Below are 13,674 nucleotides of genomic sequence, written 5' to 3' on the forward strand. Positions count from 1 at the left end.
ATAAATTGTCGCGTGATCAGGATCGAAAGACAAGGGAAATGAGCGTGAAGAAAAAAGGCTGCTATTTAATGTCTTCTCATTACGGAACCGCGGTCTCAACTTTTGGCACAGGCTTTGCATGCGTTTTCAAGCAATTGAAACTTGTACGGCAGCGCATTGTTCTGCGCTCTGACGAAACTTCACGTTGTCGGCTATCAGCCGAACGCTAATCATTGCGAGTCCATGCGTGTACGACTCTTTGATAAAAGTCGTCCTCAGCGCGTTTGGGAATCTGAATAAGTTCCCCCAGCACATGTCCAGGTGCACAGTCAGCGGATCTGTTGCTCCAGTCAGCATGAATTCCAGCTCGACGAATTCTCTGGAGAGGATGGCTGGGTTGCTTATATCAATGACGTCAAGACTCGGTTGAATATCACAGCTTCAGCGACTTTGAGTATCCGTTGGTTTCTTAGAGCTGACAGCAAGAGATGGCATTCAGTGATAGAAATTGTCGTTCGAAGAAGGCATCGTGTCGAAAGGCTAGTACGCATGGCCACTAGGTAGGTTAGAGAGCCCATCTCATCTTCCTGCATCCCCCCCATGGTGATTTTCGCACAGATGATATGATCCTAGGCCAATAACACGCTTCATTATTGGCAAAGTGGGACAATTCGGTAGGTTCTGCCAAGAAAAATATTGGCTGAGACCAACTCATATCAGCGAAGAGGACTTCCTCGTTCCGTTGCATATGCCCCCGCTATACAAGATCTTTAGGGCTCTTCTGCCGTTCGTCTACGAAGACAGACACCTGCATCGTCTTTGTGATGCCTTCACCACCACTGCCGTGGTCCGGAATAATGCTTTCCTCCGAGCCCATCTTGGATCCAAAGCCTGAGCGAATCGCCGCTGTATGTCGAGACTGGCTAAACATCTCGAAGTTTCCTTCTGGAGTGCGCGCCCTTCTTGACTTGCTTGCATTCTTGTTCCGCATGTACCCATCATTGTTGTACTTTGACGAGTTGTATTGTTCGGCTGACGACCCAGAGAGTATGGCCTTGAATAGCGGCTTGAGACATGGTATCGAGGCTGCAATTATCGCTGTGCATATTTCGACGGTCGTCCTTTGAAGCGCAGATTTTAGAAAACGGGGGCTCGTCGTTGAAGGCCATTGAGACTGCCGAGAGCTTACCAGATTGTTATGTCAGTGCTGTTGAATAGGAAGTCTCCGTGCTTCCCATAACCCGACAGGAAAGATATCTTGATAACTGCTGCTATAGTCGCACTGGGAATGGCTGTTAGCGAGGTCGAGCTTCACGCTCGCGCAGAATACTCACAAAATCCCGAGAGAAAGCACTCCGATGACGGCAGATTTGACTTTCCAATTCAGTTGCACCTTCCACATGATTGGTACTGGTAATAGAGCGAAAAGGAGATCGGTGAAGACAGATACACCTGGCAACTGTTAGTCTAGAGACACGCGTAGCCTCCGTGAAGAGGGGCGTTGTGTAACTTACTCGAGTTGAAGAAGGCGGCGAACTTGAGATCTGCTTGCGGAATGCACTTTCCGCCTTCAATAGAGAAATCCCAAGTGAATGCTAACGGCTGGCATTGGAAGAAGACGGTCACTAAGTGATATCAGCGCGAGATCGGAATGATCCCTCCATTCAGACTGGAGATTTAGACGTCGATCAACCCACAGAAGTTACCAAGTGCCGAAAAGACCGTAAAAATGATTATTCCCCAGATGACGTGTCGAAATTTTCCCGATGGCGTTATCCGCAGAAGAAACATGCCTACACTAACTTTGGCCAAACACAGCGCAATGAGGCACAAAGGCTGCGTGACGAAATTGAGGTGAAGGCCTGTGACGATGTTGCTCTTCGGTTCGATGTATTGGATGTGTCGGCCTGCGCCATACTGGACTTCGGGAATGATGACCATCATTTCTGCGAAGATAGTGACCTTGACAAAGACGTTTTCCTTAGCTTCATCCTTCTTACAACCTAGTCCGCACCTTCGCCGACAAGCCGAACAAGAGATCTTACCGTCGCTGCGATCATGAAGTAGTCGTCGAGGCCGACAAGCCGGACCATTTTCGCCCTAACCCATATTCTCAAGATGACAACGGCCACCGAAAGGCCGACCAGAGTTCCGCACACTACGAGGATCTCGCTGCCTCTATTGATGTCGGGTGGAAAGGGGACCGAGTCGTCCATGGCGGACTAGCCTGCAGGGACAACCTTGGAAGCAGTGATTCGGAAGTGCAAACAAGACTTCTTGGTGATTGAACAAAGTCTTGGTTTCCTTCCCCAGCTCAAGATGGCCCGCATCAGCTGGGCCACGCTGTCACTTTGTGGCACATGGCTCATGTTTTCCTTTCACCATTTGAGCTATCTCCTTTAGGTTGAAGGCCTGGGAATATAATGATATTTGCCCACTCTCGGTGATTGACTCAGTATCCTGCGAAGAATTTGACACCATATTCCAGGGGTCACCGTAGATCAATCAGAGCTGCGGAGTACATCTTGTCAAAGTTGGTCAAAGTTTCCAACATGGTTCATCTTTAAACAGATCCGCATCCTTACCACATCACGAACATGTTGGCAGGGGTGGCATCCTTCAACGGGTCTATCAAAGTGCCTATCTCATATGCACCTGCAATCCAGCGAATGGATCTCTCACCACAAGAATATGTTAAAACAGGACTTGTCGTGCTCGCAATGGGATCCGATGTGGTGGTGCATCATTCGGAGATCAGGCTGCATCTGTACATTTACTTGCCAAGATCCGATTGCGGCAGTCAGTACTGCCGGCTCAAGAACCGTTGGCTTGGGTCAGGGGTAAGTCATGCTCAGGATTACACAGTAGCAGCGATTGGTAGGTACCAACACTCATTGAATCTCACAGTTGCCCTGCTCGAGAGGTTATTCTCGACTTATTTTCGACGGGGACAGCCGCGTCGCATGCTAGCTGCCTTTTGCGACATTAACGTGTCAACTGGGCCTTGCCAACTGGGTATTATGTATGACCGAAAACTTTGACCGGCCTGGCATCGTCTGTTCTGTGATGCCTGTAGTGTAATTGCACATTGCGCTTTTCAAGCTACGAATACTCACCAACTCGTCCTTCACCGGAGAATTGATCGCTGCAGTGACGAATGCAACTAGGCACAGTGCAAGGATTGAACCGACGGGATACTGGAACGATCAATGCGTTCCATCGTGTTCATGTTGACGCAACTTGTATTTTTGATCAGACGCTCCACACTGAACTCACACAATACACATACAATTTCCCCTCGGGTTCGAAGCCTTGCGGCAGGAATACGTAAAAGAACCTGGCTTTGGGATGGCTGAGCGGAATCTCTTGACATCTACTTCTTAACGTTCATTTTCAGAGCATTAGGTCAAGCCCGGGGTCAGGAAATTACCCGAGTAGGCTCCATGACCGAGGTACTTCAGGTCCCGGGCAACTTGGAGCCCCGGAAGACAGAACGGCCAAGAAGTGACTCATGGGGACTACGACGAGCAATTCAATGGCTAGGGAAGACTCTGTCATTCCAATACGACTCGAACAACTTGACCATATACATCTTTGAGGGTGGTGTGCCGGCCATCAAAGACTCTTGAGTATGCGCCGTCTATTTGCTGACCCCGGCGCCCCCCCTCCCCCCCCCCCCCGGTATATCTAAAGGTGTCTGCACCGGGATGAAACGGTGGCTGCTCTTCTGTAGAATGCTGCTATGCCGTATAGAGGTAAGTACCATGGTGATGGAGCGATACATAGCCACGGTTACCAAGTTACAAACATGAAGACAATTAGGGTGCGGGTACGGCAGGGCGGCACAGGCGGAAAGTGAGGTAAGCATGCGGTGAGCTTGGTGAGGTCTTTGAGATAGTTGAAAATTGAGTTGGTTGGTTCGGATACAGCCAGGCTTCTTGCCTTGCCACTCCACCGCAACATCGCAGGCATCTTGCATACAGCGCCGCAGACCTGCATCGGTTGCCGACTCAAAATGATTTAGCATATTTTGATCGAGCCACTGAAGCTTCCTATCGAAATGACTGTGGAAATTCTCCAACTTACCGGCATGGTGGTCCGCAAGACCCCTGCTGCGTGCGCTACTACGCTCGCCTTTATTAGTCTCGGTAACTGCTGGTCAGTGCCGCTGTCTCTCCCAACCTTTGTCGTGACCAGAGCGACAAACACCTTCTTGTGATCTGCATCTCATTTCAATTTGACAGAGCTGTGCAACATGAAGGTTTCGTCCGTCCTCTCATCAGCCGCCCTGGCATCGGTCGTGTTCGCCGCGCCTTCGGTCAAGCCACGCGGCGACTCAACCACAGACGGGGCTCAGTTTGCCGATCTCACTGCCAGCATCCAAGCTAATGTGTTCAAGTCACTAGATGAGCGGGAGGCCAGGTTGAAAAAGCGCGGTGAATCAGCCAACTGCACGACAAGCAACATGGTCTTCCGTCGGGAGTAGTAAGTGCTGGAATTTGGGCTCAAAATCATAGCCGATGACTGACAAGCAAATAGTGGCTCGCTTTCATTGACCGAGAGGCTTTCTTATGTGAACGCCGTCAAGTGTCTTCAAAGTCTGCCGCCACGAACGCCGGCTAATGTCTCCTCTGGTGCTCGATCTCGGGTATGTAATATCATCCCTCGGCTTTGTCCGAACTTTTTGCGCGGTAACCCGGACTCGACTGACTCGCTACACAGTTTGATGACTTTGTCGTGACCCATATTCAGCAGACCATGACGATCCACTACACGGGTAACTTTATGCCATGGCATCGCTGGTTCGTGCATCTCTACGAGAAGGCTTTGCGCGAGGAATGTGGCTACACCGGCTATCAACCTGTGAGTTTAGACCAAATCTTGACGGTTGATTTCCTTTCGCTCATTGTGAGATATCAGTACTGGGACTGGCCTAGGTACGCTTCTGCGCCTGAATTATCCCCTATCTTCAACGGGGACCCTTACAGTCTCGGCGGAAACGGCGAGTACATCCCCCATGATGGGCCTGTCATTGAGCCTCCCGTGGGAATTGGCGGCTCAAGCATCCAGCTGCCTGCTGGTGTCGGCGGAGGTCTCGTGACTACTGGGCCTTTTGCAAACATGTCTGTCAATCTTGGCCCGGTCGGGGGCCTTGAGGGCACGGCGCCCGGGCCGGATGGTGGCCTGGGCTACAACCCTCGCGGTTTGAAGCGCGACGTGGGCCCGGCTATGAACCAAAGATACGCGAACTACACAACGGTGTTGAGTGAGTACCTCTGCCAGCGCCTATCAAGTGATGACCGATGCTGATCGACCCTCAGACTTGTTGCTCAAGCCCAACATCTCGGAATATAGGCTTTTGAGCGAGGGAGTTCCTTACACCCCTGAGATTGGACCTCATGGAGGAATGCACTATGCCATCTCCGGTGATCCAGGTGCGGATCTTTTCACGTCCCCTGGCGACCCTGCATTCTGGGTTCATCACGGTATGATGGACCGCATGTGGACTTTTTGGTAAGTCTTCCATTCGGGTAAATCATCGTATCCAATGGACTCTTCTAATATCTGGCTCTAAGGCAAGCGCTGGATCCTGCCGCACGTCAACAGGAATTGAACGGAGGTGATTACGGTCACATTACCTGGGCCAACAGCCCGCCATCCGCGAAAACTCAACTCACGGATGTCATTGATATGGGATACTCGGGTCCCTCAATCAAGATTGCAGATGTGATGGACACCTTGTCAGGACCATTCTGTTACTTCTACCTTTGAGTATCCGACAAATACGGCAATGCCGACACAGCTCAGGGTCTGGACGAACATCGGCTGCTTATTCGATGAACATGGAATGATAGACTGAAAGGTATTACATAGTATCTAATGATGTAAGTATGAAGCTATGAAGATACGATATCACGCGATGAAGGGTGGCGATCTTGATGTATGCTGCATGAAGACGATAATAACACGCTATAAGACGCATTTCCACTTCCTTTTGAGCAAGCTATCTAAGTATTGTAGAGCATTGAAGTACCCAGCACATCTCAACTAACCCAGCATAGACTTCAACCATGTTCGAGGCCCCTTCTCAGAGTCGTGCCCCTCAACACCCTTATGCGAGCCCTCGATGATTTCGGTATCAAGCGGCAAAACTCCCAGCTTCCTTGCTTCGTCATCAGTGAAAGTCGCATAGTAGTCCACCTCATCAATAACACCGGCTTCAGGAGGGGGCCAGATGGTGTTGATGCCCAGATGTAACAAGAACGATATGGCGAAACCCAATGGAAACGCTAGGTAGTAAAGATTGATCCAGCCCTCAGCAACTTTGACGCTATCAGGTGTAACGCTAGCAGCAAAACCTGGGAGCTGTGTCGCAAAGCCGCACACCCAGGCGATGAAGGTTCTAGGGTTGAACCCCTTGCAGTAGTAGAAAGAGCCATCTGGACGAGGGTGGTAGAGGTCTGACAGCTTGATTCTGCGTTTGCGGATGATGAAGTAGTCGCAGATTTGGATGCCGATGATGGGACCAAGAAAGACGCTGTAAGCGGAGAGAACGCTGATGAATACCGCCGCCGATGACAAGAGTTCCCATGGGCAGAGCGCAATACTCAGCACGAGACCGATGTAAGCGCCGCGTCTGATGTTGATGTACCGACAGAACAGACCAGACAGATCCATGCCAGCGGAGAAAGCATTATCAACAGAGTTGATACTCAGTTGGATACAGAGGAGACCAAGCCCAGCGAAAAAGGCGCCTGCGCGGCTTTTGGCGTTGTAGTTCGAATCTAGCCATGCTTGGACGATCAAGGGCGGGTTCCAGATCGGCTCGCCGTAGATGACGCCAGTTGCCGAAGCTGCCAAGCAGCCAAAGGTAGGGAAGATGGCTCCAAAGAAGATGATGCTGAACCATTGTCCGAAAACCTGGTCTCCGGGCCTCCGGGCAAAGCGACAGTAGTCCGGCTGGTTGGTCAATCCGACAGCAATACTACCGATAACGGTAGTGATGCCATGTACGATTTGCCAGCCGAGTTCGCTTGAGGACATTTGCTTTGACCCTTGGCGGACTAGAGACCCTGCTTCGCCGGCTGTTGCCAGAGCCCAAATCATGATGGATATGAGTGTTATTGAGGAGATGATGTTGAAAGCCAGAAGAAGTTTCTGGATCCTCTCAGGCCGGATGTAAAGGATGGGAATGAGGAGCACGTTGAAAATGATCCAACCGATGAAGTCTTTGGTGGTAAGGTGTGAGGACTCGGGAAACACGTTGCCTAATGATTCGAATGATGGGAAAATTGCCGAAAGACTGAAATTCGTAAGCATTAATAGGTCACACAGAGGCGATTGATGTTTTGTTTGAGAGGTACTCACCAGTTGACAACTGTCAAACCTCCGGTCCACGACTGTACAGCAAACCACACCAAACTGAGAATGATTCTCTGAATGAGGATTATGTACTGCCCGTACACGCCCCAGATATACCGGGAAACGACTGGGAATCCGATGTGCCAATGTGCGCCGACATGTCCGTTAAAGATGGCAACAAGGGCAATAATTACTTTGCCAATGACAATGGCAATCACGCTTTGCCAGACAGAGAGTCCAGCAGCGACGAGAGATGCTCCGAGTTGCCAATTGGAGACTATCACTTTGTTAGCTTGCCCAATAAATTTATCATGAATAATATTTCACTGACTTGCAACCTGGTTAGTCAACCAGAATGATATGAAAGTTGAAGTTGTCCATCTTCTACGGTTTGGAGGAAGGGGTCTGATGTCTTCGTTAATCCACACGTTTGATTCAGCGACATCAGTATCGGGCAGCCGAGCCCATCTCAAAAATCCACTGAGACTCATGGTAATAGTAACAAATCCATGGGACTTGTACAAAGACTCCCTATGACATCGCGCCCGGGTGAGGGACATTCGCTTGGTTTAATGATTCCGCAGATAACGAGAGTCCACGCTCACGCGCATCCTAGATGCAGTTCCTCCATATCGGTAATGCTTCTGGTACGTTGCATCGGCGCCCGCTTGGCAGACCTTCGCGTCATCCAAAACCTCGGCCGATAACCTAGACACCAGCGTTTGGTATGTGTAGCTATCAACTTAGGCTATTTCTTATCGTTGGAGAATGCCTCCAAACGCACCTTAGGTGTGAAGCTCTTATCAAAGTTTCACGCGAGGGTGGAGCAAAGCCGGTGATAAGAACGGCATTTGGCAAAGTCTGGAGATCAACAAACCCAGGGGATCCAAGTTTACCCCGCAACATCATCGTTCGGCATCTGGTGTCCAGACCTCTAACCGCATGGTTGCACGGAGTAGCCAAGCGGTTGTACCTGCCTGATTATCATTCATTATCTATCCTTTGCGCCATCTTAAAGACTAGTGGCAGACAGTATCTGACCGTGGCCGTGGTCTTGGGAGCCCATTTAACCGCTTCATCCGCTCAAGCGGCATGCCTGTGGGATGATCTCCGACGGCACGAGCTTTGGCCAAGAGCTTGCGACGTTGCCATTCGGGGTCTGCCAACACGAATAGCTTGGAGCCAAAGGAATGAGCGCTGATTAGATATATGAGACTGGGACAGTCATACTCAATCAAGTGATTGAACTGAAGACCTGGAGAAAAGCAACAAGCTGACAATATCGCAACAATCAGAGCTGTTGAGCGACCAAAGTACCAACATGGGAGAGATGCCACCGTCACAACGTACTGTTCGGATTGGAGTTGATGTTGGAGGTGAGTCTGGAAGCTCCAACCGTCGGCTCAAAACACAAATGAGTGTCTCAACCCGGAAACAAGATTTTACATATTGAAGAGACGCATTTTCTCAAAAGGAGACTTCGCTGACAATGAGTTTTCGAAGGAACGAATACGGATGCTGTCGCAATCGATTTAAGTCTCCAAAATACTGCGGACCGCGGGGTTCTAGCGCACTTCAAAACTCCCACCACCCCCGATGCAAGCGCAGGCATCGAGACCGCCGTAAGCACTGTACTCGCCGCCGCCGGCTTGACAGACTCGCCGGAACGAATCGCAAGTGTGACCATCGGAACAACACACTTTATCAATGCAGTCATCGAGCGTGATGTTCGCCGCCTGCAGCGTGTAGGCGTTCTACGGCTCAGCAAATCCTTCTTGCGTGAGGTGCCCGCTTTCGCCGAGTTCCCTCCGGACCTAGCAGCCGTGATCCAGTCTTACGTTGGCATTGTCGACGGGGGATTACACATTGACGGCTCACAAGAGGCGCCAGTGGTAGAATCTCAGGTTGTTGCCGAGTGCGCCAAGATCCGCGAGAGTGGCGTCGGCGCTGTTGTGGTATCTGGTGTCTACTCACCTATCGACGAAGTCTTTGGGCAAGAGGAGAAGGTTCGCGACATCATTCTCCGCGAAGTACCTGGCGTAGATGTTGTGTGCAGCAAGGAGGCGAGTGCGAGCATTGGCTTCATTGAGCGAGAGAATGCCGCTATCCTGAACGGTGCTATCTTGCGCTATGCAAGGAAGACTGTGAGCAGATTCCGTCTCGCAATGAAGAGACTTAACCTCTCTTGTCCTCTCTTTTTGACGCAAAACGATGGCACCATCCTTGACGCGGCGTCTGCGGCCAAGATCCCAATCCGCACATTCTCGAGCGGTCCCACAAACTCAATGCGTGGAGCGGCGTATCTTGCAGGTCTAGACACTGGCGGTGATAGTTCCGCTATTGTGGTAGACATTGGCGGGACTACATCTGACGTCGGCGTCCTGCTTCCTTCAGGCATGCCTAGACAAGCATCGGCGTACGTCACCGTGGCTGGAGTAAGAGTCAATTACTCTATGCCTCACCTCCACTCCGTCGGTCTCGGAGGAGGCTCCATTGTCAGAAACGTGGATGGCAAAGTCAAAGTTGGCCCAGAATCTGTCGGACTCGAGCTGACCACACGCGCACTTGTCTTCAGCGGAGATGTTTGCACGACGACAGACATCGCAGTCGCAGCTGGCAAAGCAGTCGTGGGAAAAGCTGAGCACGCCAAGAGCCTAGACACTACCTTTGTGGAAGAGGCAATCCTCAGCATTCAGGCACTTCTGGAGGGTGCCGTTGACGTTATCAAGACTTCACCCGACCCCGTCCCGGTACTCCTTGTGGGCGGAGGCGCCATTCTATCACCGGAAAGTCTGAAAGGTGCCTCCAAGCTCGTCCGACCGCCGTTCCACGATGTCGCCAACGCTGTCGGAGCAGCCATCGCACGCGTATGCGGCGCTGTTGACATTGTGCAAGGTACAACTCACCAGACAGAAGGGCAAGCCATCGAGAACGCCAAGAAGATGGCCGTCGAGCGCGCTATTGCTGCTGGTGCGATCCCGGAAAGCATCAAGATTGCCGAAATCGAGACGATGCCACTGCAATACGTCGCCAACCAGGTCCGAACACTTGTCAAAGCAGTTGGTGACATTGACCTCCATGCCAAGTTGGAAGAGGTTCTCGAGGACTCAGAGGAAGAGGACGGCGAGGAGCAGGTTGAAGCGACTAAAGACTTGACGCGGGCAACCGTGGAAGAAGAAAAGACTGACCCAGCCAAGTACAAGCCGACCGTTACTCGGAATACAAGCGGTGTTTCGGAATGGCATATCACTGAAACTGACTTGGAGTATCTTGCCGATGGCTGTTACGTGCTGGGATGTGCAGGTGGTGGAAGCCCGGCCGCGTCGAAGATCCAGCTTCGGAATATGCTCAGAGCCGGACACAAGATGCGTGTCATTGAGCCATCCTCCCTGAAGGATTCAGATGTCATCTACTGGGGTGGTAAGTAGACTGATCTCGTTAACGCATGGCGTCTTAGTGATTGACTAACTTCGACCAGGCCACATGGGTTCACCCGCTGTCTCCATTGAACGACTGCAGTCCATCGAGACGGTAGACGCATTCAAGGGCTTGATGGAGTACCTTCGCCATGACAAGTTCGATGCCGTGATGGGTCTCGAGATTGGTGGTGCCAATGGTCTCGAACCTTTCCTCGTTGGCTCATCCCGATTCTACGACAGTCCAATCATTGATGGCGACTGGATGGGTAGAGCGTACCCAACGTACTGGCAAACGACGTTGGCCGTACATGCCCCTTTGGAGCTGGTGCCGTGTGCCATCGATTCCGGAGACGGTAAGACAATCGTCATGACCAGAGCGCCCAACGACGAAATCGTCGACCGCGCTCTACGCGCCTCCTGCTCTGAGATGGGTTCTCGCGTAGGCATGGCAGCCAAGCCTACTACCACCGATAAGGTCAAGAAATTTGGCGTTCTGAATACTGTATCTCTTGCATGGCGTATTGGGCGCTGCATCGCTCTCTGCCAAGCAACCAACACCATGAGCACGGTCGCCGAGTCCATCATCAAAGAAGCCGGTGGTCTTGAGGCTGCCAAGGTCTTGTTTAGGGGCAAGATTATGAAGGTTGAGAGGCGGCTTTTCAAGGGCCATTCTTACGGTGAGATGCATATCGCCGCCTTTGAAAGCGGCGATGAAGACGAAGCTGCGAACAACAAGGAGAGGGTTGCTGCCGTCGCACAAGGGGGCACGATGAAGATCCCTTTCAAGAACGAGAACATCCTGGCCGAGCATACTGATGAGGGCGGCAAGACTAGCATAGTGGCTGCTGTGCCAGATCTGATCTCAATCTTGGACAACGAGTCGGGCCGGGCTCTCGGAGTGCCTGAGTTCAAGTACGGGTACAGAGTCACCGTGATTGGTATTACTTGCTCGCCGCGATGGACCGAGACTCAAGCTGGTCTAGAGATTGGTGGACCGAAGGCGTTTGGGTACGACATTGACTACAAGCCGCTAGGGAAGTATGTAGAGCCACGAAGTGTGCTGGAAGAATACTCCGACTAGGTTCAGCAATATCATGCGTTGGAGATTTCGGGACCATCTTAAGCAGACAAACAGAATTAGATTTGTAAAACTACGCTTGAACCCGCGCAGGAGGTAAATATCTGGACAAGACCTCTAACTAACGAAAGAAGCGAATGACAATAAGTAGAGGTAAAAATGGGGTATAACATGAACCAAAATAAGACACAAGGAAAGGAAACATCATCCTTACATCAATACAACTAAGACAAACGTGAACAAAAGAAATGACTCATACTCTTAATCCTGGTCTGGGTTAGACTTGGAACTAGAGGGCTTCTCGAACGTGACCTCCTGAGTCACCACAGTCGTAGTCCGAATATGCCCCCTGATATGCTGACCATCCATCACACTGTCTCTCTTGCTCTTCACCCGAGACATTTTGTCGAGGCTTTCGGGTGCTCCTGTGCTAACGCTGACGGTGTACTCAGCCGACGTCTCGCTCTCTTGACCGGACATTTCAACTCCGTCTTGGCGATTCAGCCCCTCTGTGCTGCTCATAGGGCGGTGGAATCCCAGCCCGTGCATAAAACTGGCCCTGTTGTTTCCTTCGCTTGGTTGAGCATACGGATTACCGTATTTCGATGGCCTGCCACTACTCCTGAACTGCAGTGAAGACGCGTTGAAGAGGCGTGGCAGCAGAGTAACGAATATCGGTCGAAGGGTGGGAAGACATGCCGCCAGGATTCCGATGGCGACCTCGAGGAAGGACCATGTGGCGGCGTCCACGTTATCCCAGTATGGGTCTTTTGTATCTGCAGCAACGCGGAGGGTTCGGATTCTGAGTGCAGAGATGATGCATGTGCTGTTGAAAGACGACTTAGAACAATAAATATCAGGGGAGTATGGATGAAAACTTACAAGAATCCGAGACAGAAGACAACGAGTAACATTCGCTTCTGCTTGCGAGGAAGTTGCAGTGAGTTGATGACCGGAATCGGCATGCTGAAAATGGCAAAGTCGGCTACGAGATTGACTCCGGCCATGGTGTACCAGATGGCAAGGAAGTCTATGCAGCGGCCTTCGATGGTCGAATCCCAGAAAGCGGCTACGGGAAGACACATCATTGGTAGAAGGAAGGAGAGCATGGCAGTCCACGAGATCATAAAGGCAAGACCCCACAACGTCAACTTCTGCATAATGTCGATGGCGAAGATGCGGCGGTATTGCAATAGGATGGAGATCTTGACGAGGCAGGTCGCGATGTTGTACACGATGATCGAGGTGTAAAAGGACTGATGTTGTTGTGAGTATAGACTCGGGGGAGAGTTGATCACGTTAGGATTTACCTTCATGTACGGGACATAGTCCTCGGGTGGAGGAACCCATGAATGAAAGCCAAGACCCCATTTGCTTTCTTCATTGTCGTTAGTAAGAGACTCTAGATTGTGAGGTATCAGATGAACTTACCAAGGCCAATGGCAACAGCTGATCCAATAAGGAACATCTGAGAAAGTAATGATATGAGCCAGCAAGTCTTAGCCTCAGGAAGATATTGTTATTGCTCACCTGGGCAACCACCATCACTGAGTCGTCCAGCCCAAAAGTTCGCAGCATCCTAACCCTGGTGTAGACCCGGAGACTGACCGCCGCAGTCGACAGAACGGATCCAACAGCCAGAATAGCAACTATCTCTCCAAATCGGGATTGGCCATCGAGGGCATGGTCGACGGTGCTGACGGAGGCCTGTTGTTGAGTCTCTTGTATCGCATTGAGGTTCCTGACCAGGACGTTCGCCGCCATGTTTAACAGACCTCCAGATGATTTGCGTAAGTGGCGTAATTTGAGTTGATTTGTGAAGAACCAAAAAGAAGA

At 51.1% G+C, this 13,674-nt stretch overlaps 5 protein-coding genes across 5 annotated transcripts; 2 read left to right on the forward strand and 3 right to left on the reverse strand.

Annotated features, from left to right (window-relative positions):
* Positions 1-736: 736 nt before the first annotated feature.
* On the reverse strand, positions 737-2,195 carry CPAR01_07020 (uncharacterized protein; the record flags this gene model as incomplete). Its single annotated transcript, XM_060491291.1, has 6 exons — positions 737-1,100; positions 1,169-1,261; positions 1,314-1,431; positions 1,494-1,604; positions 1,677-1,971; positions 2,025-2,195. 6 exons carry the CDS (start codon positions 2,193-2,195, stop codon positions 737-739), a joined length of 1,152 nt encoding a protein of 383 aa, XP_060350165.1.
* A 2,039-nt stretch (positions 2,196-4,234) lies between these two features.
* On the forward strand, positions 4,235-5,751 carry CPAR01_07021 (uncharacterized protein; the record flags this gene model as incomplete). The annotated part of the gene is made up of 6 exons (XM_060491292.1): positions 4,235-4,464; positions 4,519-4,627; positions 4,702-4,842; positions 4,900-5,245; positions 5,301-5,493; positions 5,556-5,751. The coding sequence occupies 6 exons, from the start codon at positions 4,235-4,237 to the stop codon at positions 5,749-5,751; spliced, it is 1,215 nt and encodes a 404-aa protein (XP_060350166.1).
* A 276-nt stretch (positions 5,752-6,027) lies between these two features.
* On the reverse strand, positions 6,028-7,832 carry CPAR01_07022 (NCS1 nucleoside transporter; the record flags this gene model as incomplete). The annotated part of the gene is made up of 3 exons (XM_060491293.1): positions 6,028-7,282; positions 7,348-7,618; positions 7,673-7,832. 3 exons carry the CDS (start codon positions 7,830-7,832, stop codon positions 6,028-6,030), a joined length of 1,686 nt encoding a protein of 561 aa, XP_060350167.1.
* Positions 7,833-8,662: 830 nt separating this feature from the next.
* CPAR01_07023 (hydantoinase/oxoprolinase) lies at positions 8,663-11,841 on the forward strand (the record flags this gene model as incomplete). The annotated part of the gene is made up of 3 exons (XM_060491294.1): positions 8,663-8,717; positions 8,845-10,761; positions 10,820-11,841. 3 exons carry the CDS (start codon positions 8,663-8,665, stop codon positions 11,839-11,841), a joined length of 2,994 nt encoding a protein of 997 aa, XP_060350168.1.
* A 258-nt stretch (positions 11,842-12,099) lies between these two features.
* On the reverse strand, positions 12,100-13,602 carry CPAR01_07024 (uncharacterized protein; the record flags this gene model as incomplete). Its single annotated transcript, XM_060491295.1, has 5 exons — positions 12,100-12,664; positions 12,721-13,094; positions 13,149-13,216; positions 13,270-13,306; positions 13,369-13,602. The coding sequence occupies 5 exons, from the start codon at positions 13,600-13,602 to the stop codon at positions 12,100-12,102; spliced, it is 1,278 nt and encodes a 425-aa protein (XP_060350169.1).
* Positions 13,603-13,674: the final 72 nt, after the last annotated feature.

Source organism: Colletotrichum paranaense (genome assembly GCF_030867605.1).
Source record: "Colletotrichum paranaense strain IMI 384185 chromosome Unknown Scaffold_5.1, whole genome shotgun sequence".
NCBI classification, from domain to species: domain Eukaryota; kingdom Fungi; phylum Ascomycota; class Sordariomycetes; order Glomerellales; family Glomerellaceae; genus Colletotrichum; species Colletotrichum paranaense.